Raw genomic sequence first — 26,564 nt, forward strand, 5'->3', positions numbered from 1 at the left:
GTCTCTAGATCTGGCTGTAGATAGTGAAATTTACCGGATCTCAATTAAAATACTTGAATGATTGTTTATGGGGTAACTGCTAACGCTAAGAAAACCGCAGTTGTAAATCGATTTTTATTTTGTTTCGTTAGTTTTTAGATATAATATGCTTTGCTGACAGGTTACTCAACTACATATCCTAGAGGTAATTAGATTTTCCATCAATATTCTTCTAATGATTTATTAACCCAATTATACGTTATGAGTCTTAAAAAGCAACACGAATATTCAAGTATGTACATACTGAAGCAAGTAAGTCTAGCTGACGACCGTACCGGCAATCAACATGCCGCCGGTCACCAAACATTTTATAGTTTGCGACTCAGTTTATTATACAAATTTAACCACTTTATCGTCGTTCCACGTCCACGAAGGTTCATAAATAACTTGTGTATAAATGAATTCCTTGAAAAGGTCGTCGAAATTATAAGTTCATGTGTTAGACGGCGCACGCGAGCCTAAACTCATTGTAATGTATTTCATCCCCGTTGCTAGACTCGTAGGTCAAACTTAAATAAATTATTTGAACCATACGTGCCATGCACAGGAGCAAAATGAACTCAATAAAACGATAAAAGAAGAATTACTTCGGGAAGGAATAAATTAATCGGTACTTTAATATGATAACAGTTAGTAATCATAAATACTGAATAGTTAAACCGGGTCTTGAGCTGCGTCGAATTAGTTTTTTTACAACAAAATCCATTAACGTGTAAGCCTTATTATATTATCTAAGCAATAAGAAAACCGATAACTTTGTTACTAAAGAGAACATTTTCATTTACTTGAGAATGATAGACACCACTAAAGATAAAACTGAAAACGTCAACCATCATTGCAAACTTAATCAAGCTGGAAGGAACATGACAGTGAAATCCCACGTAGTAGGCGGAACAAAATAATAGTCTATCAAAAAATCCGTGCAGCGGAGCGAGCTGCTCGAATCAGGACTGAAGGTCCCCCTACCTTACCAAAAATCAGGTTATACAGCACTTTTGGACGAACCACGACTCTATCTCGTCGAATCAAACGCACCGATTGTTTAACAATCCCTCGTTCGTTGGTTTTACGTCAAGCTAGAGTACGCGTCCTGATATTTCATGCAAAAGCAACATCGAATATTTTGCGCGTGACTGAATAATTTATACCCGATTGTCACCCAGCCTCTCGATCGACATGTAACTCTGTGTTCGATCGAACAATTACAAGCCCGTGAATGGTTTGTGTACCTTTGGGCCGACGGGATTCGTGTCGACGGGAAACTTTCAGTAAAGTAGGTCAAATGCACGGTTCCAACATCATTTAAATGCATGATAAGCGTAGTGTGGAGGTTTATTTATTGTTTGACACGTATCGCAAATGTCTCATTTTTTACGTATAACCTGGCTATAGGTATATATACATACACGTAATAGCCAGGTTATAAAAAATGTGATATTTGCGCAACTAACGTTATATAGGTACCATAACGGTCTGTACAACGTACTAATAAAGTAAAATATCTGTAGGTAAGCAGCTTCAATGTAGTATTATTATCGTACCTAGTAAAACATTCGTCTGCTAAGTTTGCATATTTTATGCTACATTTTGTTTTTAACTTCAAGTGAAAAAGTCGGGCTTTTGCAAATGTACAGGGATCAGTCTAAAATTTGCCTTTTAAATTAAGTGGCATGAAAACGCGAAATTTCCAAAGCAAAGTGACACTGGCTATCGTTCTACCATCAGCAACTGCTGGTGTAGAAAGTTGGCAAACAAAACAAAAAAAAACGCTTTGGTTCTAGTTAGTCCCTGACTAATGACCCGCTCCAGAATTATCTACAAAATTTGGGCAGGAACCGTTTATGAAAATAAAATTATAAATAAACAAACTCTGTTTTAATTTAAAGACGACTAAAAACATTGACATTGCTTTACAAAAGTGAGGCGCGTGGGGACAGCTTAGTCACCTACATCATGGATTGTATAGTGTTTTAAATCAATAACTTCCTTAAATGAATCTGAGAAAACTGGGAATAGCTATCAGTTAGTACTAGTAGTATCACTACCTCATATCATAAAAAATGTTATTTCTATACCTATCATAAAATTGTTGAGCTCGCTCCGCTGCACGGATTTTTTGATAGACTATTATTTTGTTCCGCCTACTACGTGGGATTTCACTGTCATGTTCCTTCCAGCTTGATTAAGTTTGCAATGATGGTTGACGTTTTCAGTTTTATCTTTAGTGATGTCTACCATTTTCAAGTAAATGAAAATGTTCTCTTTAGTAACAAAGTTTTCTTACGGTTTTCTTATTGCTTAGATAATATAATAAGGCTTACACGTTAATGGATTTTGTTGTCCAATGAGATATCATATTTTTAAGTACCTATTCATTAATTCCTAATTTTGACGACATCAAAGTAATATAAATACAATTATGAACACACTGGATGAGACAGAAGGTCTTTTTAGTTGCAAGCCAGTAAGAATGTACTCTGTCGACGGAACAAAAAACTTGTTCCTTTGACATTGATGGATGCGTTGAAGCGGGCATAGGGGGCGAGTTCCAGAGGGTTACTCTATACTGAAGAAAACTAACAAACGAGAGCTATCGTGCAGTTGCCACGTTTAATACAACGAGATAGAGTCGAGGCTTGCGCAGCAGCGCTCCGAAACTTAGTTTTTCATCATAAAGAGTGAACCTCCTGGCGCCAAAGTGTATTTTGTTAGCGATAAATGCTAACTAAACTTATGCTAATTTTCTGTTGTGTCAGACGCAGCAACAAAATAAAAACACTAACGCATAAAACCGCTTTTTTTAGTAAAAGTATATTCGGAATGGTATCCAAGATATATAACAAGCTACCTGATGATCTACGTGACATCGGAAATATTTTGACTTTTAAAAAACACCTACATAAGTTCCTTATTAATAAAAATTACTACAAAGTTTCTGAATATCTTGAGGAGTATAAATATTAGTTATTACTTAACTTAACTTTGAGTCCGATTAATTTGTTGGTCAAATCGATATCTAGGACTTAACTTATTTTGTATCTGATTAATGTAATGTGTGATTTTCTATGTGTATTGTGCATGCTATGTCCTGCTTGTATCATTCAATTTTTTTATATTTTATTTTATATTTTTGTGTATATGCATTGAAAAATTTGTACGTCTTACGACATAACATAGAGAAACACTGTAAAAAAACTGTAATCAAGACCTACCTACCTATGTTATACAAATAAAGAATTTTGAATTTGAATTTGAATTTTGAATTTGAATTTGTTTCTTCTAGTTACAATTAATTACTTGACTTACATGAATAATTGGTGTGTTGAAAAGGGTTAAATAAATTTAAAATTATGTTTGATACCACAACTTTTAAATTAATGCTAGTAAGGTATTATATTCGTAACAATGTAGGACACGCGTCTATATCCCCTTCTTCTTATGCTACAGATAAAGCACCTTTATTGTAACATCGTATGGTTTTCTTCGATTTTTCAGTCTTCTTCTTAGCGTGTAGGTGTCACTAAGGATTATCACCATTACGGCGACAAGCCATAGTCCATTTTTAGGAACAGCATACGTAACCCTAATAAAGCGATCCATAGCCACGTTTATCAAATGTATTAGGATGAATCCTGGGTGAAAGGCTTTCGTTATTTATTAAACATAGTCACGTCTTTAAAGTAAACTATTTTAAAATTGTGTCCTGTTTTCGGTACTTGTATGAAGGTGGAGAGTAATAAAATATTGCAAAATGAAAAACTATTTATTAAACAAATTCAAACATAAAAATATACAATGTATGACGTATTAAAATAAGGATCAGAATATGAAATAAAATATGAACTATCGGTTTAATACAATAAACACACAGTCATGTTGTTAGCTATATCCAACTAACAACTAAATCAAGATAAAACTAAACGTTCTCACTAAGCTGACATGCGAAACGACAGTAATCTCTGTTTCAAATATAGTATCGAATAAAGCCATTGTGTTTTCAAACGAAAGGTTTGAATTAAATTCATTTGCTGACAAGTACGTTACACGACCCTACGGTATCTACACGTGTTTAAAACGATCATATCAAAAGAGCTTTACAAATAAAATGTTGGAACATATTTGATGAAATACGGAATTAGAATACAAGGAACAAGAGGAACTTTTAACTAAGTTTCGTTTTGTAATTGGTTTTAGAGTACTGTAATATACCCCCCCCTGTAGTGAACCTTCGGACTCTAACCTACCTATTTGAGACGTATTTTCCGCCCTAACTAAACTGAAACGAACTGAAGAGAAGTCTTGTAACGGTATACGTGTTTTGCATTATTCGTTTGGCCAATACGTGATCGTCTAGTCTAGCGGTTAGGACTCTACATTTCCGAAGTAACTCAAGTTCTTTTAGGAGGTTGAGAGAATCCCTACCCTAGCACTAATCCTTAGAACCCTAGTTCATAATCCCTAGTTTATCTATTTGTTAGGACAACAGAACAAAGCTAAAGCAATAGTTATTTCTTAAAACATACATGATTTAATTAAACAAAAGTAATTTAAATATATACAAAATTATCTATAAAAAAAGGGTTTTTAATTTGAATAGAAGGTGCGCCCCGCCTCGCACACCCTATGAAGGACGACCAGATCTGTCCACCAGACCCATCTACCTTCTCTAGCCCACTGGCTCTATTCAAACTGTTTTTTTTGTCAGTCAGTCAAAGCCTAGGAAAGGATCTATTGATTGGGATCCAGATGATGTTAATAATATTTTATTCAGCTTCACAATTCAGCACGGATATCTCCTGAGCCTACTTAAGTATTTATTCGACACGGATATTTCCTGAGTCTACTTATGCATTTATTCGACACGGACACTTCCTGAGTCTACTTAATGTATCAATAATGTGTAATAGTTATTCGGCACGGATAGTTCCTGAGCCTACTTCTGTATCCATAATAAGCAATAATTATTCGGCACGGATATTTCCTGAGCCTACTCTTGTATTTTCGACACGGATATTCCCTGTGTCTACTTATACATTTATTCGACACGGATATTTCCTGAGTCTACTTAATAATGTGTAATAGTTATTTGGCACGGATATCTTATGTATCCATAATGTGTAATAGTTATTCGGCACGGATATTTCCTGAGCCTACTCTTGTATTTTCGACACGGATATTCCCTGAGTCTACTTATACATTTATTCGACACGGATATTTCCTGAGTCTACTCATGTGTATCGTCACAGTACAATGTCTTCCAATAATGGACATAATTAGAATATAATTACTATCTCCCATTTCAGCTTGTGTCAAGAGCAATCACTCAAATGTATCTCTATATTGTAGATCTCAGAGTTATGTGACAATTAATATTTTCTCGATGCTGGCTTGTGTCTACCATGGTACCTACAAGTTGTTCGAGGTGGTTTCCCTGCCTCTAATTAACTTCATCACAGTCAAGCTCAACATTACTTATTAATAACTAACTGTCATCATCTCCTCCTGTATATGGTATGTATATTGGTCAGTTTGTAAGAAGAATCCAATTCAGCAACTGCTTTCCTTTACCCAAGCTGATAAGAAGTCATTTCAATTTATTTATCGGTAGTAAGTAACTCATGTACTATGAAAATATTTTCCTATCTTATTCCAAACTTAGTAAATTTTATTTAGAATAGAATACAGTTGAAACTCTTACGGTCGCCAATCGCCTCAATGACCCTAATTATAAATTTTGTTTAATATTATCAACATCTTATCCAAACCCAAATCAATAATTATTAATATTAGCAGAATTAAAGGAGGATAATAAGTATAATAAATTATTACTAATCACTTCATATGTAAAAGTTGTCATGGTCACAGTCAATAATATATAGCCAATGATATCCATTTAACCTTCAAAAGTAAAATTGCATGAATATTCACTATGGAAATATTTATTTTATCTTTTCCAAATATTTCAGTTAACTTAAAATAGTGTTAGTGCTCCTATGGCCGCCATCCAACACATTGACCCTACGGGTATAAGTATCTAATTGAAGGTATTTATTTTATTTAATCAGACAAGTAGATCACTTTAGTAAAAGTAAAGTTGGTGCTCAACTAGGTCGGCAACTGACTCATTGACCCTATTATTTATTAATTTTGTTTAATATTCTTAACATCTTTTCCAAAGCAAAATCAATCTTTATTTATATTAATAAAAGGGTATAATGCAGGTTTTTAAGTATTATAAATTATCATTAACTTGCTGAATATATAAGAATTGTCTTAGTCACAGTCAGTCAGGTACAAGTTATGGCCAATATAACCATTGAATAAAAGGAATACTTACTAAATTACATGAATTCTATTCTGTTTTCTGATACATAACTAGTAATTGAGGTACTGAAGTAAATACCTATCGAATTCCAATAAAGCAAACTTTACATACTTAGGTGGGTAAGTAAATACCAAAATCATATCTATCACATCAATGAGTAAGAGGCCTAGATCCACTAACTATACATCAATAACATTCACCACACATGAGATACAAAAGGATAGCATGTTTTCAATTCAATAACCTACTCTCCCACAGTCTAAACCTAACTGCTTAGCATCTAAGTGGTTTGAAGATGAAATGCATTTTATACAACCCCACATTTTACACAATGTTCCTAGTATCAAGTACCTAGTAAGTAAGTATAAATTAAGAATCTGGGTTTCTTAGTTCTGAACTAATGTTTTGAAAGTAGATTTATTTTGCAAACAATACAACACTTAAATGTTTGTTGGTTTTGTTGCTGCCTAATTGTTAAGTATGGTTTTTTCTTTTATGATAAACAATACTTCAAATACCTGAATTTACCAAGTGTAGCTAAACCCATAATAAAACCATAGAGAATCATTAAACTAGTGAATCACACAAGTACACACAATAATTATTCAAGTAGAAACATAGTATTTTATGAAAATATGGTCCGGCCAATTTTCATCCCGGTGGAAAAATGTTTAAAATCATTTCAAATATTAAGAATACAAGTAATAAGTAATGTTTATAATAACCACTCTTAGAGAATCAAAGTAGGTTGAGCTAGCTGTAGATTTTAAATTACTTAAGTACTAAATAGGAATGCTGATTCAAATAAGAATATAATTTTGCTAAATAGATTCATAGCTTAATATGAATAACCTGAAGCATATTCTTCATTCTGGTTTCAAGACTGAATAGATAAGTACATGCTTACATGAGAACTAGATGGAGTTGGTAGAAATAAGTTTATATAGTGTATCTCAGGAGATAAGTAAATAAGTACCGACTACCTAGGAATATGAATCTTCTTGTAACCTAAACAATTTCAGAATGATCTAATATGTTACCTAATAGATTTACTTAAATTGCAAGCACTTATCACTGAATAGGATTCCACATAATTATGTTATATATCTGATGAATCATCCATTATTATTACTTAGGTACTTATTCAGATTGTTGTGCAAGCCTAGTAAGGTTGTAAACCAAATATGTTGGAACATAGGTTATGATCCACCACAATGAAACATAGGTACACCTAATGGTCTGTATTATGCTAATTACTGTTCTTTACTGGGTATGCAAAGACTGCTGGGTGAAACAATTTCAGGTAGATAGATTGCTGTGAGTAAAAGTAACATACTTAAATACTTGACTCATTAGCCATCATCTCAATAGAACATACTATTCAATATCTGTACTATATTGATATAAGTAACTAAGTTTATTCCTTCCAGGTAAACAAACATAGCTTGATGAAACAAGTGGGGTAATTTTCCCATAGTCGAATGTACTTATGCTTGTAAATTGATTGTTTTATGTGATAGAATCTTTAAGGCTGACTGATGAAGTAAAAGGTGGTTTCCTTGGGTCTCTCCTAATAAACCTAGGTACCCTAGCAGCCTTCAATTTCAAAATGGCCAAGATGCTGAACAATTAATAATGGGGAACAAGTGGATTTTTAGGTTATGGAAATATTCGAATTTTGAAACCAGAACAAAATAAATAGATATTTTGATATTATGAATGGAGTGGAATATAGATAATAATATGCTGCTATAGATAATAATAGTGGTTATTATAAAATCCAATCGACACTTAGCTGAGGTTCCTTGTTGCGCCGCCGCCGGCTGGTCGAAGCTGCAATCCACCGTATCCACACACTTATAAAAATACATTCTCTATCCCCTTTTCCCTTTAAATAAAACTCTAAAATGCAAAGGCTTGACGTTATCACACGAAATCCCGCGGGAAGACCAAGGGCGAGTTTTCTTCCCGAAATCTATTTATAGCCTCTCCTGACCATCGACTCCCTTTTTCTTTTTTTTTCTTTCTTTTCCGGTTCATCCATCGAACTTTATCGATTCAACTCCATCCCCAAGATCCTAGACTACAGGTGGCGCCACTGAGCTAGACAATAACACAACTATTAAATATTTTTAAGGTAATAAACCGATGGACTATTGTTCTATAATTATTGATAATTAATATTATTATTATTTAACTAGTATTTACTAATTTCAAGTCCTGATTCGATTAATTAGAACTAAAAGATACTCAGTTGAGCGTCAAGGAGGCGTAGTACGTAAAGTGTCGCGTAAATTAGTGTTGTGCAAATCTGATCCTCATAATAATAACTTATCACTATGGCGTCATTCATTTCAATAATCAAACAATAATTAACAGAGCCGTATAAACGGTTGAAACATAATATAACCGAATCTAGTATGATATCTCTTTAAACTCTAAGCGTCAACAATAAGACTTGTACTTATTCTAGGTATCTGTCGATTCGAACGACACAACACCCCCCGAACATTACCATATAAGGAAATGCGTCATCGAGTCTAACCCAATAGATGGCACTAGTGTGGCATTTCTACATCTCGGTATGGTTGTGTTTTCCAACCAGCGTATAGTCTTATTTTGCTTATAATAAAAATTTCGCCCATCTATACATAAATATTGTAATAATGTATAAGTCTGCTACGGACGGACTATGTTCCGTTACAACCACCCCCTAAATTTTTAGGAAATGCAATTGGATAAAAATTTACCTATCTAAGACTTATACATTATACATGAATAACGGTACATGAAAATAACAAACTAATATCAGAACCTTACAATACAAATAAGTTTCGTTACAACCACCCCCTAAATTTTTAGGAAATGCAATTGGATAAAAATTTACCTACTTAACTTGATAGACAATGATAACTCTATATCTTAGTGAAGGTGATAAACCCCAATACTCTCATATTAAATTTACTTAATTCATAGTATTGTAACCAGTGTTTTATTGTCACTTAGTAATATTAAAACCAGGATATTCGAGGTAACAGTCGCTGTACCCTTCGCTATCTCGAATATGCAACGAGTTCGAGGCCCCCTACTGCAGATAGATGCCACCCACTCGGCCAGCGCACCCAATGAGGACAACAAAGGTGTCATTACCCGACAGGCGTGCACATAATCAATCCTATCAGGCAACTCATTTGATAACTCTCTTATAAGAATTCATCAAACGCCTTATATGTTTCTCAGTGATTTCTCCATACGATCGATGCATTGGGTGAATTGCTTACTGTTTTCTTCCCAATGTCTTTGCAATTAAGAAAAGAACCTAAGTAACAAAGTTAAACTAAATACTTGAGTTGAGACCCATATCCCCTCTCAAATATGTGATCGATTAGAGCCCTCACTGTAGATCCTCACCGAATGTCCAGTCAAGCAGACACCATCTACGACACAGGTATCATTATCCAATAGGCTTACACTATCAGTAGTCCTGTTGAACAACTCATTCGATAGCCCCCTTATAGAAGCTCACCAAATGCCCTATGTGCCTATCAGTGGTTTACCCGAATCGTTTTACTTTTCTACTTGGATTAACTCCACTTCAACACCTTCACAACACTTTTATCAACAGAATTTTGTAAGGTAAATTTAAGAATCCCTGGGTCTTATCACCTTCAGCATTTACTAAACCTACCTAGCTTTATGTAAACCTGTAAGCTATAGTGACAACAGGATAAAAGTTTATAAGAAAAACAAATAACTGAACGAAACTTTTAACGAAAAGAAATGCATCTCTGGAAGTACTTCTTAATTATAGCTTAGTTACGTAAATATTAATTAATAAATTACGGCACACTAAAATTGTAACCAGTGGTAAGCGTAGACAAAGTATTCGAGATAACAGTCGTTGTGCCCTTCGCTACCTCGAACACGGAACAACTTCGAATCCCCCACTGCAGATTAATATCGCCCCACCAAACCAGCACTCCCGCGAAGGCGACAAAAGTGTCATTATTCAAGAGGCTTGTATTTTTAGCCTAATGAATAACTCATCTGATAGCCCCCTTATAGAAGCTCACCAGACGCTCTATATGTCTCACAGTACTTTCTTAGAACGATCGGCGCATTGAGTGACATTTAAATTAGTTCCTCCTCAATGTCTTTGTGATTTATGCAAATCAATAATAACTCATTAATGAAAAATATTTGAGTTGAGATCCAAAGTCACACTATTCCCTTCTCAAATATGAGATCGTTGAAAGCCCGCACTGTAGACCATCGCAGAAAGTCTTAGTCGGTCGAGACAATAAAAACGACAAAGATATCATTATCCAATAAGCAATGCTACTAGATAACTCATTTGATAGCCCCCTTATAGAAGCTCGGCAAATGTCTTATATGCCTATCAGTAGTTTATCCGAACTGTTCAGCAGTAGGTATGTAGGTATTTAAAAACCATCACTTATCACCTTCACAAAAAAATATATATTATAAAATGTAATCTATCACGGTAAAGTTATTAAGTATAGGAAGAAGTACTCCAAAACTACATTCCATTTCATTACCATACCAAAGTATAGTCACCGACATTAGCGCGCCCAAAAGTATAAAATTTACATGGCCAATGAATAAATGACACGGTTACACGGTGTGACCATCATCAATGTACCTTCAGATAACCTGTACCTAAACTTAAATCCAAGTAGAAACTTATTTACTATCCCTCTTGTGTAAGTACACAACACACCCCCTTGATTTAAGAATTTATCCACTCTCCTAATCACTAATCATAATAACAATAATCCTATTCCAATCCATAACTTTTAGTTTAACCCAAAATCCTTTACAAAATCAATTAGTTATTTAAAGGAGTGCAATGAGAATTTAAATCAGCTATACTCAACCTGCGGCCCGCGTACAATGACTTAAACGTGTTTGTGGCCCTTACATAAAAAAGGTTGAGTACCAATGATTTAAATGGTGTATCACCCCCAAAATTAAACAACTCTAAAATATTTATCTATGTTGATGAAATACTTAGGTAAGTTAGGCACATTCGTTCACTCCAAGACAGTCAAATTTAAAATGCATTCAAATTGTCAAATAACCTAAGCTCTTATCTATTCCTGTAGATGAATACTCTCACCCCCACGTGTGTAACAACAGAACAATAATTTATTTATTTATTTATTTATTTATTAAGGAACACCAACAGCATACATATAGAACAATACAAAGGTATTTCTTATTATAAAATACTGATATGTATGCCTCATTATAGGTATCCACATCATTCTTAAACGATACTACAACACGATAAGTTAAGTACTTAATCTAAACTAAAGACTAACCTAAACTAAAGATTAACCTAAAAATGTGAAAGGTAACAGTAAAACATTAATACATTAATCTAACATAACAATGTGAGCAAAAAAGTAGAACAGAGATGTAGGTATGAACTATGAACCCAATAAATAAGATTGAACTTTTATTTTTATTTTGAAAAGAATTGTAGTAGTTTGGTTTTGAAACAGTTAAGGCTGTCGTGGAAGATGTCGAGACCATTCACTTGTGTATTCAAGCTGTTGTACTCTCTACACATTCTACAAACAGGAGAGGTCATACCCGTATTCGTTTTACAAAAAGGAAGGTCCAATATTTTATTTATAGGATACCTAGGGTAACGCGAGGGTACATTTAACGATATGGGTGTAAGATTCGAGACCGAGTCTATGTTATGGTTAAGAATTTTGTGCAATAGGCAGACATCCTGAATTATTCTTCGATCCCGCAAGGTACACATTTTAAAAAACTGCAAGCGAACATTGTACGGACTCCTATGTGATATATTTGGGGCAGAGAACGCTAATGACCGGGTGAACGCCCTTTGAATACCTTCAATCCTTTGGGATTGATTACTATAAAAGGGGCTCCAAGCAGTAGACGCATATTCGAGTTGACTGCGTACCAAAGAGTTGTAGAGTAAGATCTTACACGTAGGCGATTTGAATTTTTTCGTGTTTCTCCTGATAAAGCCAAGCATTTTTGCCGCTTTATTAACCACCGCATTGATATGCGAATCGAACTTCAGACTACTATCAATAAGCACGCCCAAATCTCGGATTTCGCTTACTTCCTCCAGCTGTCTGCCATTAAGGGTATATGTGGACGGTATGACATTTTTCTTTTTTGTGTATTTGATATGATAACATTTATCAGCATTCAAAACCATTGCATTGTCATTGCACCAACGTTTTATTCTATCCAAATCATGTTGGATGAGCATAACATCATTGTTGGAATTAACTTGGGCATATATTTTAAGGTCGTCAGCAAACAAAGAAAATTTACAATGACGAATTTCATTACAGATATCATTGATAAAGATTAAAAATAGTATAGGGCCCAGATGGGACCCCTGGGGCACACCAGACGTTGCAATGTATATCTGACTTTCGTAACCATTGACTGACACAGTTTGGAGTCTTTCATCGAGATATGACCTAAACCAATCCAACAGAGTCCCATGTATCGAGTAGTGTTCCAATTTTTTTATTAGTAGCTTATGACTGACTTTATCAAAGGCGCTACTGAAGTCAGTATAAACTGCATCAACTTGTGCACCTTTATCAATACAAGAGGATAAGTCAGTCACAAAAGAGACCAAGTTGGTGTGCACAGATCTTCCCTTTATAAAACCATGTTGATAAATCGACAGTGAGTGGTGAACATAGCGTGATAGAATCGGGCATACAAGTGATTCAAAAATCTTAGAAAAGCATGATAGAATAGACACTGGACGATAGTTTGAAACCTTAGTTACATCATTTTTTTTGTATATTGGTATTATTCTAGCCCTTTTGAATTCGTTTGGATATAATCCATCACTCAAAGATTTGTTAAAAATCATCATCAAGGGAAGAGCCAAAACCGTAGCACATCTTTTAATAAACAATGGTGGAATTCCATCTGGCCCACTTCCTTTATATATGTCAAGTTGTTTAATTTTTTTTAATACCTCTAATTCAGTAAAAACTAAACTACTGAGACCCGTACAGCTTGTCTTTCCTGAAAGGCTCTGAGCAGAATCCAACACAGTGTCTGAGCTGTACACCTTTGAAAAATTTTCAGCAAATAGGTTCGCTATAGCTGAACCTGTATTGGCTGCTTTATCATTCAACGTCATTTCAGCAGGTATAGAGGAACGATGATCTTTTGTATTTTTTATGTACTGCCAGAATTTTTTTGGATTACGACATATTTCGGATTCAATACCTAGTATATATTTGGAGTGAAGGTCGTTACTCATTTTAACACAACGATCTCTTACCAACTCGAACTCAACTCTATCCCTAGGGTTATTATATTTTTTAAGTTTCTTGCGTATCTTTCTCTTTTCTCGTAACAATCTGACCAAGGATTTGTTAAACCACGGCGGAAAATTCTGTTTTTTTGGTACCCTTTTAGGCGTGAACTTATGAATTGTATTGTTTACTTCAGTGTAGAAAATTTTCGTGATATCATCTATGTTATCATGACCTGAAAAAGTTTTAGTCCAGTCGACTTGCTTCAACTCTGTAATTATCGCATTATAATCTGCTTTATAAAAGTTGAGTTGAGGTATTGAGTTTGGGGTTAAATAATCAACTGATGAAGATGTTAGTTTAAAAAATAACGCAGGATGTCTACGATCTAGCTTACTTATTGGGTCCAATGACCTAAATACTTCGATATTTTGTTGCGTTGAGATAACAAGATCCAGTATTCTATCATCGTCATTGGGAATATTGTTGTATTGATAAAGGTTATTTAGAGAGATAAAATCAACCAGACTTAAACCAAGATTATTGCTGTAGTTAGATGGCACACAGAAAATACTGTCAACAGGTTTTGTCCATTTAATGAACGGCAGATTAAAGTCACCTACTATTATAACGTTCTCCACATGGTTCATTACATCATTAACATTATCTAATAATTAACCCACATTCACATCACGACCGTCTTTCCTATTTTATAGTATTGATTGACTCAATTCAATCACCTCACTACACTCTCATTCATAAACATTCCTACATTTTTAAACCATATTTACTAATTTTAAGACACACCCCCACTCTCATATGTCACCTATTCCTAAACACACCCTACTGATGATGATGATGATTATAAAATTGGAGCAGCCCATATTTACTCACTTTAAGAGACACCCCCACTCTCTTATGTCACATATTCCTAAACACACCCTACTGATGATGATGATGATTATAAAATTGGAGCAGCCCATATTTACTCACTTTAAGAGACACCCCCACTCTCTTATGTCACCTATCCGTAAACACCCCCTATTGATGATGATGATGATGATTATAAAATTGGAGCAGCCCATATTTACTCACTTTAAGAGACACCCCCACTCTCTTATGTCACCTATTCGTAAACACCCCCTACTGATGATGATGATGATGATTATAAAATCGGAGCAGCCCTAAGGATACCTATTCTGTGACATTTACCTAATATTATGTTGAACCGCCCGATGATTATGAATCTTGGCCATCATAATCTAACACATCATTATAATCTAATACACATATTATAGTTTATAAAATATAGCATGAGCCCTTTAAAATATACCACGTTTGATTGACAGATCTTCCTGGTAGATGACTATCGACAAATAATTGTAAAGTTTTACGTCGACTAAACCATTTGATTACCGACATAGCTGTCAAAATATGCAAGCTGAAGTGGCAGTGGGCTGGTCATATCTGCCGAAGAACCGATAACCGTTGGGGTAGACGAGTTCTCAAGTGGAGACCACGAACAGGCAAGCGCAGCGTGGGACGCCCTCCTGCCCGCCGGACCGACGACCATAGGCGGGTGGCGGGTAGTGGTTGGATGAGGAAGGCCGAGGACCGAGTGTTGTGGCGCTCCTTGGGAGAGGCCTATGTCCAGCAGTGGACGATTATTGGCTGATGATGAAACCATTTGACTTTGACTTATGCCTGCTAAATAAAGTTGGGTTTCCCTTGAAAGCGAAGAAGTGACAAATAAAATGTATGGATTTGACAGCTGTCATTCTAATCAAGCTATTTTTAAAGAACTGTAACATACATTCACTAGGCTCACCCCCACTATCTTATGCCTTCCAGCTTCCTCTCCTGGGAACAGTCCTAAACACCCCCTATATGTGATGACGACATTGAAGTAACCCTATGAATACCTATTTGTGTGTAACTTTTAATCTAATGATGTTACGGCCGATGATGATGATGAACCCAAGCCACCCTAATTTAACACATTGATAAAATCAGATATAAGTAAGTATGTAAATACGAACATAGTTTCCTTCACTAGCTCATTTTATTTACACCGTAATCTTATCATTCCTCTATCTCATAATATCCCTAATGTCGTGCACATTATTCACAATATCAATCCATACTCAATCGCACCTACACGCAATTAGCAATCCAGTACCTATACTATATGTAGCTAGCACGCACTCACGCGCAGCCTGTATTTAGGTATACACTGCAGGACACGAACCTCCTCCAATTCCCCAACAACAGAGAGCCACCTCCACAATCTCCATGCACATAAATTTAACACCACAACACACATTGAACACCAAAAACCCGAGGATCGAACTCGAGACAGTAGTCAAGGTCACTATCCACCACAACATTCGGTAGTGTAGCCAGCTAAGTATTTACATACATGTAGAAACATAAGATCATAATATCATAACCTCTCTTTCTCCACATGCTAGGTATCGATTTCCCCTCCTAGTTCCAATTATATACCTAATTACCTATACCTGCGTATTAGCAAAACGCATACCTACTACATACATGCCATTGAAGTAGGTACAACGAAAGGAGTGACATATCCACTGTACCCAACACACGAACAGTGCCTTCGGCATCGGCAAACAGCCACCGACAACTGATCCCACTACATAATCTTTTAACCACGGTGACAAACACCTTAGTGACAATCACTGGAGCTGGACAGCTGTTTGTCACTGACATTATAATAAGAAGTAACATTACCTATCATTGCCTAATTAAATAGGTACATACATGAAGGTCATTGAACCTGTACAAAACAGTCTTTAATTTTGTCGACACGAATGCGGTAACTATATACATATTCAGTTAACCCCACGAAAGCTGAATATACTATTACTAAAATCCACAAAACTCATAACAATAATATTCGCTAAACTTATAACAGCCCTTTCCTTTGTCCGTAAGGTACCTACACGTCAGGTATCTAGAACTCACCTACATCCATACCAAATTCATGACACCAATCCCCTTCTATCGTGGGTAAAAGTCACCTTGACATAAGACCCAACACTAATCCTATCTTTCCTATGCTGGCAAAATTTATTTGTCATACATAACTAATTCTCATTACACCCCTTTCTCTAGCGTTGAAAGTATAAATATATCAGCATATAAACATACACCAAACCTATAACAACACTCTTCCTTTATGGTTTAATTAAACCCACATAACGGACTACCTAAATAAATGAGTAAGAAAATAAAATTATACAATGCAAAATATTTTAATATGTATACCAGCGCCACCTGTGTTAAAACTCTTGAACTGCAATTAATCATTGATATCTACAGGTAATCAGGTTCGAACATCAAATACAGCTAGCTAACTTCTTCCTGTTGTATCCTTATTTACCTTTTATTTAAAGGTAAGTAGAAGTATAAAATAACAGTAGACAGACAGTACACTTGGAATTAAACCTAAAATCGGATGCACACAATCAAAATAAATTTGCCATGAGTAGATATATCTCATCCGCCGCTGTGAAACTGACACTTATTAAAATGTGTCTACTATCTACCTATAATATGTGTATATGTATGTATAAATAACAAAAAATCTATTCCCTAGACAATCGTAGTCGTAGAAAAAATTAAATAGGTAAACAAGTACTTAGGTACTTACTAAAGTTTGCATTCACCAAAACATCTGTTAGTTATAGCTACCTACCACGCTAACTTCGAACGGTCTTTGACCTTACTAGTTTATCCTCGTTTACTTAGTAGGTACCTACTTTATTTTACTATAGGTACCCCTTTTCCTTTATTAATTTAATGAAATAATTACAGAAAATGACGCAACATCCATGCGCCAAACCTACCAGTTTCAAGTGCACCATGGTAAGATCGGTATAAGGTGAGTCGGGGCAAGCGCGCCATAGTTTTTTCATAGATGAATTCAACTCAATATATCTTCTCTATTTACTGACCTAAACATGTAAATTTATAAAATTTACAATCTTTGGTTATTTGAGATAATAATGTTACGTTGATTAAGTGAATATACTGATAAATTTAGGATATAATGCTAGTTTTTTAAAAACATGGAGATAGGCGCACTTGCCTCTGAAAATGGGGCAAGTGCGCCTACACAAAATAAACCGCCAAAAGTAATGCTTAGCAGAAAAACACCAAATTTACTTGAAAGAACGTCAACAAAAAAACACAATACTTTTGGGTTATTTTTGAAAATGGCAATACAAAATAAGTTACGGCCATCAAATGAAATTCGGGGCAAGTGCGCCATATCTTTCGAGTCAGGGGTTCTCAACAATCATAGGTGGGTAGCTTTTTGAATTTTGATAAAAACTTTAATGTATGTGTAGATGTGGAAAACCAATCACTGCCAGGTATGCCATTAGTAAATGGTGTATCTATGTTATTTTTGTTAACATATTCACCAACAAGCTCTAAAACTTCTGTCCGACTTAAGCCAAACCCAAGCTTTTCCATCACATGTACACAATCAGCTAATTTTTGCTCCGTTTCCGATGACAACGCAGTGGGTCTACCTTGTGTGAGTGACTTTTGGCCTCTTCGACCATTTACATGATTCATTATTGTTTTACGGGGTATATCGTATGTTTTGGCAGCTTCATACCCAGATAATCTACCTGATTGAACCGCTTCAATTGCTTCAAATAAGGTTTCCTTGGACCAAGAAGGACCCTCAGTTTTTCTAACGTAATTACGAACCATCTAAAACAAATGCAAAAAAACACCTATTTCAAACCTATAGAAACATCCCCCAAACACGTGAACCGTACTTGGATTGTGGGTCTTTAATAACTGAACATAGTTTAGTACAGTACGGGAAAAGCTAAGCGTAACAGATTGGACTTTGTACCGTTCTTAATTAATGCGTCGTATTTAAGAGTTAAATTTAACTGCGAGCGTCACATTTAGCTTGGCCCCCACTGTAAATTAATAAAATGTATGTAGCCAAATTTTTACCGAAGATTCGGTAAGAACTCAGTACCTACCGAGGTCTTAGAGCAATAATCTGCAATACAATAACATACATGTTCCCTACAAACGCAAGGACAGTCCCGAGTCAGTTATACTATGGCAGGTTACCAATTTATATTATAAAATTAGCATAAAGTGTTCTCGAGTTGCGATACTAGTCACTTACCAAGCCTCCAGTATGAATTTGGCTAAATAAATAAAAAAAGATATCAAAGGCAATTTTGGAAATAATCGGCCACCTTATGGTTGGTAACCCCTGCCTTGGGGCAAATGCGCCATATAAAAATGGCTGGTCCTAGTACTCAGGCGCACTTACCCCTCTCGAAAATTTTTAGGTTAAGATTTATAATTGGCTAGAAAATTATTAATTTCGCTACTAAAAAGAAAAATACAAGTAAGGATTTAAAGGAAATCTTTTAAATTATACACTCACCTTATTAGTTTCCCCAAACACTGATGATTTTCTGAGATTTTAATGGATTTGTAACACGTGCTCATCTCGTAATTGATGTTAAAATGACACTAAAAATAGAATGTCCATTATCTCAAATTAGAGCAAGCAGAGCCATCTGTGATTTAAACCCGGAACTTCATTTGATTTGTTCCATGGATGTAAGATTTCGTTAAGAGTCCCACATCAGTAGTTTTTGAGATAATAGGGGGGGGCGCTCTTACCCCGTAGGCGCGCTTGCCCCGACTCACCTTAAATGAACCATGTAAAGTGTGCGCAGCTTCTAAATCACAATGTCATGTCTTTACCAAAATAATAATGACAGGACGCTACCTATAACCTATTTGATTGTTTTACTAATGCATTTGTAGGCAACCTACACGTATTTTAAGCACACTAAGTTTGAATGCAACAATTTGTATACAATAGGGTAAAAGTACCACATATCGGCACTTCAAATGTTTCAAGCAAAATGTATACAAGTATACAAATATTATGCTAAGTTTTTTTTTTTTTTTTTTATGTAAAGGGTAAAGTTACCAGTTATTGACCTTTTAAATGGTTCAAACAAAATGTATTACCTAAGTGTACACATTATATTATTATTATTTTTTTTCCTCTAAATGCCTATTTTATTGTACGCCTACACATATGATTTTTCTATTAACGTTTTCTCTCAATCTCCTTCCGTTTCACGGCAACAATTGTAGGCTAAAAGCCTTTTAAGTTTTTGAATAATGCAACACACAAATAAAAATTAAACGTTCCTAATAACCCGATCCTGTTTCTAATAATTCTGATCACCCTATCCTGGTCTACGGCATATCAATTGTAATATACCCCCCCCTGTAGTGAACCTTCGGACTCTAACCTACCTATTTGAGACGTATTTTCCGCCCTAACTAAACTGAAACGAACTGAAGAGAAGTCTTGTAACGGTATACGTGTTTTGCATTATTCGTTTGGCCAATACGTGATCGTCTAGTCTAGCGGTTAGGACTCTACATTTCCGAAGTAACTCAAGTTCTTTTAGGAGGTTGAGAGAATCCCTACCCTAGCACTAATCCTTAGAACCCTAGTTCATAATCCCTAGTTTATCTATTTGTTAGGACAACAGAACAAAGCTAAAGCAATAGTTATTTCTTAAAACATACATGATTTAATTAAACAAAAGTAATTTAAATATATACAAAATTATCTATAAAAAAAGGGTTTTTAATTTGAATAGAAGGTGCGCCCCGCCTCGCACACCCTATGAAGGACGACCAGATCTGTCCACCAGACCCATCTACCTTCTCTAGCCCACTGGCTCTATTCAAACTGTTTTTTTTGTCAGTCAGTCAAAGCCTAGGAAAGGATCTATTGATTGGGATCCAGATGATGTTAATAATATTTTATTCAGCTTCACAATTCAGCACGGATATCTCCTGAGCCTACTTAAGTATTTATTCGACACGGATATTTCCTGAGTCTACTTATGCATTTATTCGACACGGACACTTCCTGAGTCTACTTAATGTATCAATAATGTGTAATAGTTATTCGGCACGGATAGTTCCTGAGCCTACTTCTGTATCCATAATAAGCAATAATTATTCGGCACGGATATTTCCTGAGCCTACTCTTGTATTTTCGACACGGATATTCCCTGTGTCTACTTATACATTTATTCGACACGGATATTTCCTGAGTCTACTTAATAATGTGTAATAGTTATTTGGCACGGATATCTTATGTATCCATAATGTGTAATAGTTATTCGGCACGGATATTTCCTGAGCCTACTCTTGTATTTTCGACACGGATATTCCCTGAGTCTACTTATACATTTATTCGACACGGATATTTCCTGAGTCTACTCATGTGTATCGTCACAGTACAATGTCTTCCAATAATGGACATAATTAGAATATAATTACTATCTCCCATTTCAGCTTGTGTCAAGAGCAATCACTCAAATGTATCTCTATATTGTAGATCTCAGAGTTATGTGACAATTAATATTTTCTCGATGCTGGCTTGTGTCTACCATGGTACCTACAAGTTGTTCGAGGTGGTTTCCCTGCCTCTAATTAACTTCATCACAGTCAAGCTCAACATTACTTATTAATAACTAACTGTCATCATCTCCTCCTGTATATGGTATGTATATTGGTCAGTTTGTAAGAAGAATCCAATTCAGCAACTGCTTTCCTTTACCCAAGCTGATAAGAAGTCATTTCAATTTATTTATCGGTAGTAAGTAACTCATGTACTATGAAAATATTTTCCTATCTTATTCCAAACTTAGTAAATTTTATTTAGAATAGAATACAGTTGAAACTCTTACGGTCGCCAATCGCCTCAATGACCCTAATTATAAATTTTGTTTAATATTATCAACATCTTATCCAAACCCAAATCAATAATTATTAATATTAGCAGAATTAAAGGAGGATAATAAGTATAATAAATTATTACTAATCACTTCATATGTAAAAGTTGTCATGGTCACAGTCAATAATATATAGCCAATGATATCCATTTAACCTTCAAAAGTAAAATTGCATGAATATTCACTATGGAAATATTTATTTTATCTTTTCCAAATATTTCAGTTAACTTAAAATAGTGTTAGTGCTCCTATGGCCGCCATCCAACACATTGACCCTACGGGTATAAGTATCTAATTGAAGGTATTTATTTTATTTAATCAGACAAGTAGATCACTTTAGTAAAAGTAAAGTTGGTGCTCAACTAGGTCGGCAACTGACTCATTGACCCTATTATTTATTAATTTTGTTTAATATTCTTAACATCTTTTCCAAAGCAAAATCAATCTTTATTTATATTAATAAAAGGGTATAATGCAGGTTTTTAAGTATTATAAATTATCATTAACTTGCTGAATATATAAGAATTGTCTTAGTCACAGTCAGTCAGGTACAAGTTATGGCCAATATAACCATTGAATAAAAGGAATACTTACTAAATTACATGAATTCTATTCTGTTTTCTGATACATAACTAGTAATTGAGGTACTGAAGTAAATACCTATCGAATTCCAATAAAGCAAACTTTACATACTTAGGTGGGTAAGTAAATACCAAAATCATATCTATCACATCAATGAGTAAGAGGCCTAGATCCACTAACTATACATCAATAACATTCACCACACATGAGATACAAAAGGATAGCATGTTTTCAATTCAATAACCTACTCTCCCACAGTCTAAACCTAACTGCTTAGCATCTAAGTGGTTTGAAGATGAAATGCATTTTATACAACCCCACATTTTACACAATGTTCCTAGTATCAAGTACCTAGTAAGTAAGTATAAATTAAGAATCTGGGTTTCTTAGTTCTGAACTAATGTTTTGAAAGTAGATTTATTTTGCAAACAATACAACACTTAAATGTTTGTTGGTTTTGTTGCTGCCTAATTGTTAAGTATGGTTTTTTCTTTTATGATAAACAATACTTCAAATACCTGAATTTACCAAGTGTAGCTAAACCCATAATAAAACCATAGAGAATCATTAAACTAGTGAATCACACAAGTACACACAATAATTATTCAAGTAGAAACATAGTATTTTATGAAAATATGGTCCGGCCAATTTTCATCCCGGTGGAAAAATGTTTAAAATCATTTCAAATATTAAGAATACAAGTAATAAGTAATGTTTATAATAACCACTCTTAGAGAATCAAAGTAGGTTGAGCTAGCTGTAGATTTTAAATTACTTAAGTACTAAATAGGAATGCTGATTCAAATAAGAATATAATTTTGCTAAATAGATTCATAGCTTAATATGAATAACCTGAAGCATATTCTTCATTCTGGTTTCAAGACTGAATAGATAAGTACATGCTTACATGAGAACTAGATGGAGTTGGTAGAAATAAGTTTATATAGTGTATCTCAGGAGATAAGTAAATAAGTACCGACTACCTAGGAATATGAATCTTCTTGTAACCTAAACAATTTCAGAATGATCTAATATGTTACCTAATAGATTTACTTAAATTGCAAGCACTTATCACTGAATAGGATTCCACATAATTATGTTATATATCTGATGAATCATCCATTATTATTACTTAGGTACTTATTCAGATTGTTGTGCAAGCCTAGTAAGGTTGTAAACCAAATATGTTGGAACATAGGTTATGATCCACCACAATGAAACATAGGTACACCTAATGGTCTGTATTATGCTAATTACTGTTCTTTACTGGGTATGCAAAGACTGCTGGGTGAAACAATTTCAGGTAGATAGATTGCTGTGAGTAAAAGTAACATACTTAAATACTTGACTCATTAGCCATCATCTCAATAGAACATACTATTCAATATCTGTACTATATTGATATAAGTAACTAAGTTTATTCCTTCCAGGTAAACAAACATAGCTTGATGAAACAAGTGGGGTAATTTTCCCATAGTCGAATGTACTTATGCTTGTAAATTGATTGTTTTATGTGATAGAATCTTTAAGGCTGACTGATGAAGTAAAAGGTGGTTTCCTTGGGTCTCTCCTAATAAACCTAGGTACCCTAGCAGCCTTCAATTTCAAAATGGCCAAGATGCTGAACAATTAATAATGGGGAACAAGTGGATTTTTAGGTTATGGAAATATTCGAATTTTGAAACCAGAACAAAATAAATAGATATTTTGATATTATGAATGGAGTGGAATATAGATAATAATATGCTGCTATAGATAATAATAGTGGTTATTATAAAATCCAATCGACACTTAGCTGAGGTTCCTTGTTGCGCCGCCGCCGGCTGGTCGAAGCTGCAATCCACCGTATCCACACACTTATAAAAATACATTCTCTATCCCCTTTTCCCTTTAAATAAAACTCTAAAATGCAAAGGCTTGACGTTATCACACGAAATCCCGCGGGAAGACCAAGGGCGAGTTTTCTTCCCGAAATCTATTTATAGCCTCTCCTGACCATCGACTCCCTTTTTCTTTTTTTTTCTTTCTTTTCCGGTTCATCCATCGAACTTTATCGATTCAACTCCATCCCCAAGATCCTAGACTACAGGTGGCGCCACTGAGCTAGACAATAACACAACTATTAAATATTTTTAAGGTAATAAACCGATGGACTATTGTTCTATAATTATTGATAATTAATATTATTATTATTTAACTAGTATTTACTAATTTCAAGTCCTGATTCGATTAATTAGAACTAAAAGATACTCAGTTGAGCGTCAAGGAGGCGTAGTACGTAAAGTGTCGCGTAAATTAGTGTTGTGCAAATCTGATCCTCATAATAATAACTTATCACTATGGCGTCATTCATTTCAATAATCAAACAATAATTAACAGAGCCGTATAAACGGTTGAAACATAATATAACCGAATCTAGTATGATATCTCTTTAAACTCTAAGCGTCAACAATAAGACTTGTACTTATTCTAGGTATCTGTCGATTCGAACGACACAACACCCCCCGAACATTACCATATAAGGAAATGCGTCATCGAGTCTAACCCAATAGATGGCACTAGTGTGGCATTTCTACATCTCGGTATGGTTGTGTTTTCCAACCAGCGTATAGTCTTATTTTGCTTATAATAAAAATTTCGCCCATCTATACATAAATATTGTAATAATGTATAAGTCTGCTACGGACGGACTATGTTCCGTTACAGTACCTTGGCATTGAAAATAATTTTAATTAAATACGAAATAAATGCGTTAAAATATTTCCACTGTATTCATTATAATTTTAAAAGAATCATTATGAATTTTTCGATAAAAATAAATAAATTAAAAGCTTTATTTTTAATAGTTAAGTTTTTTAACGGACCTGAGAAATCTTTTCTATGAAAACCATCTTTGTTTCTGATGATGATTGAGTATTGAAAATGTTTAAACCTTTTCAGTAACATGCGACGGATGGATCGTGTCATATCTCGCATCATGATGAACCATTAATCTGGTGCCCTGCGATGCCATCACGAACTCTCAATCCATTCATACGCAAATGAGTAAAAGATAAACTGGTATCACAGTGTGATTTCAATAGATTCAACTTATCAACACCTATGCATACGTATGGGTGCCTACTTAGGTATTTCTCAAAACGCTGTAGTAAAAGCTGTAGATTTGTTTGATACATTATTTGTACCTATGTACTTATAATATATGCAATTAACAAATATTCCTATAAATATACGTATTGTTAAGTCGGTTTTATGAATATATGAAGATTTGCGAATATTTCGAACGGCTCTTTCTTTACTATTCTTTTCAAATTTCCTTAGATTAGCTTAGCTTCTATCTACAGAATTTTCCTAGAATTTGATATTTTTCTCTTTGTATTCCAAGAAAAATTAAGTTAAATATTGTAACAATCCAAAATGTTCTTTAAAGTAGGATATGCCTGCTACATTATTAATTGGAACAGGCTTATTCTACTTTAAAGTACCTAGTTGCTGTACTTGTTACATTCTAGATCAGCTCAACATCAGGTATACCCAAGTACTTTTATTTCTGCACCGAAAGACGGGATAACTTCTTTTTGGATTTCTTTTAATACCTTGACGACGGTTTTTGAATTCTTTTGATTTCTGTAAATCCAATTCTTTAGAATTCTAATTAGACATAAATATTATAATAACATTCATTACCTAATTTATTCTTTACTTCACTGTATACGTATATATGGAGTAATAATTAATTGTTCTGCTTACCTTATGTATAGGTGTTCCCCAGAAATCGTTGAGAAATATATTAGAGATTGGCGTTTGAGGTCTCAGATCCCTGTTCTCCTTTATGGCACTGATATCGTCAAACACAAAACCACAGTACAAACAGTTGTGATAGACGAGGACACAGGCGAGGACGAGCACGGCGCCGAGTCCCCGGTGCGGGGTCTCCGGCTCCTCATCGTGAGGGTGCGAGGATCCCATGAGTCTCCGGCGGCTGCGGCCGGCCCGCGTCCGCACAGCTGACACCACGCCTCCGAACCGACACACTCCGCTCACCCGCTCCATCGCCTCTTCCTAATTCACACCCGCCTTTTCTCAAATAATAACTTAGTATTTCTTCGAATGGGTCAAAGCATTATTCCTGCCAATGTCTTGCTTGCCTGCCACGAAACCAGTAGTAAATAACTATTTTATAAGCTTCATAAACAATATATCATGATCGCGATCGTAACCGGGACGCAAATTTAGATTCAACAAAACGAGTATTATTGAATTGGCGAAAATTACAAGGTACACACTCTTTTCTATTAAAATACGGGTTGTGTGAGAATAGTTTGCGTTGCTTTATTTCACTTGTCACAGATTTGAACTGAATCTTGAGGTTTGACATCCATGTGATGATTTGTTCGCGAGGAGCGCGGAGACGTCTGCTCGCGGGGTCGGCTTGCCGACGACTGCCGAAGAGCGACGAACAACTGCCGCGTCAAG

General features: G+C 34.9%; 1 protein-coding gene across 1 annotated transcript in view; it reads right to left on the reverse strand.

The window, feature by feature from the left end:
- The window catches only part of LOC105390695 (protein O-mannosyl-transferase Tmtc3), a 133,885-nt gene extending 107,321 nt beyond the window's left edge, over positions 1-26,564 (reverse strand). Inside the window, exon 1 of the mRNA XM_038111965.2 lies at positions 25,839-26,564. Coding sequence (XP_037967893.1) covers positions 25,839-26,141 — 303 coding nt within the window. The 5' untranslated portion in view covers positions 26,142-26,564. The remainder of the gene's footprint in view (positions 1-25,838) is intronic.

The sequence above is a fragment of the Plutella xylostella genome, chromosome 13, assembly GCF_932276165.1.
Source record: "Plutella xylostella chromosome 13, ilPluXylo3.1, whole genome shotgun sequence".
In the NCBI taxonomy this organism is placed as follows: Eukaryota; Metazoa; Arthropoda; class Insecta; order Lepidoptera; family Plutellidae; genus Plutella; species Plutella xylostella.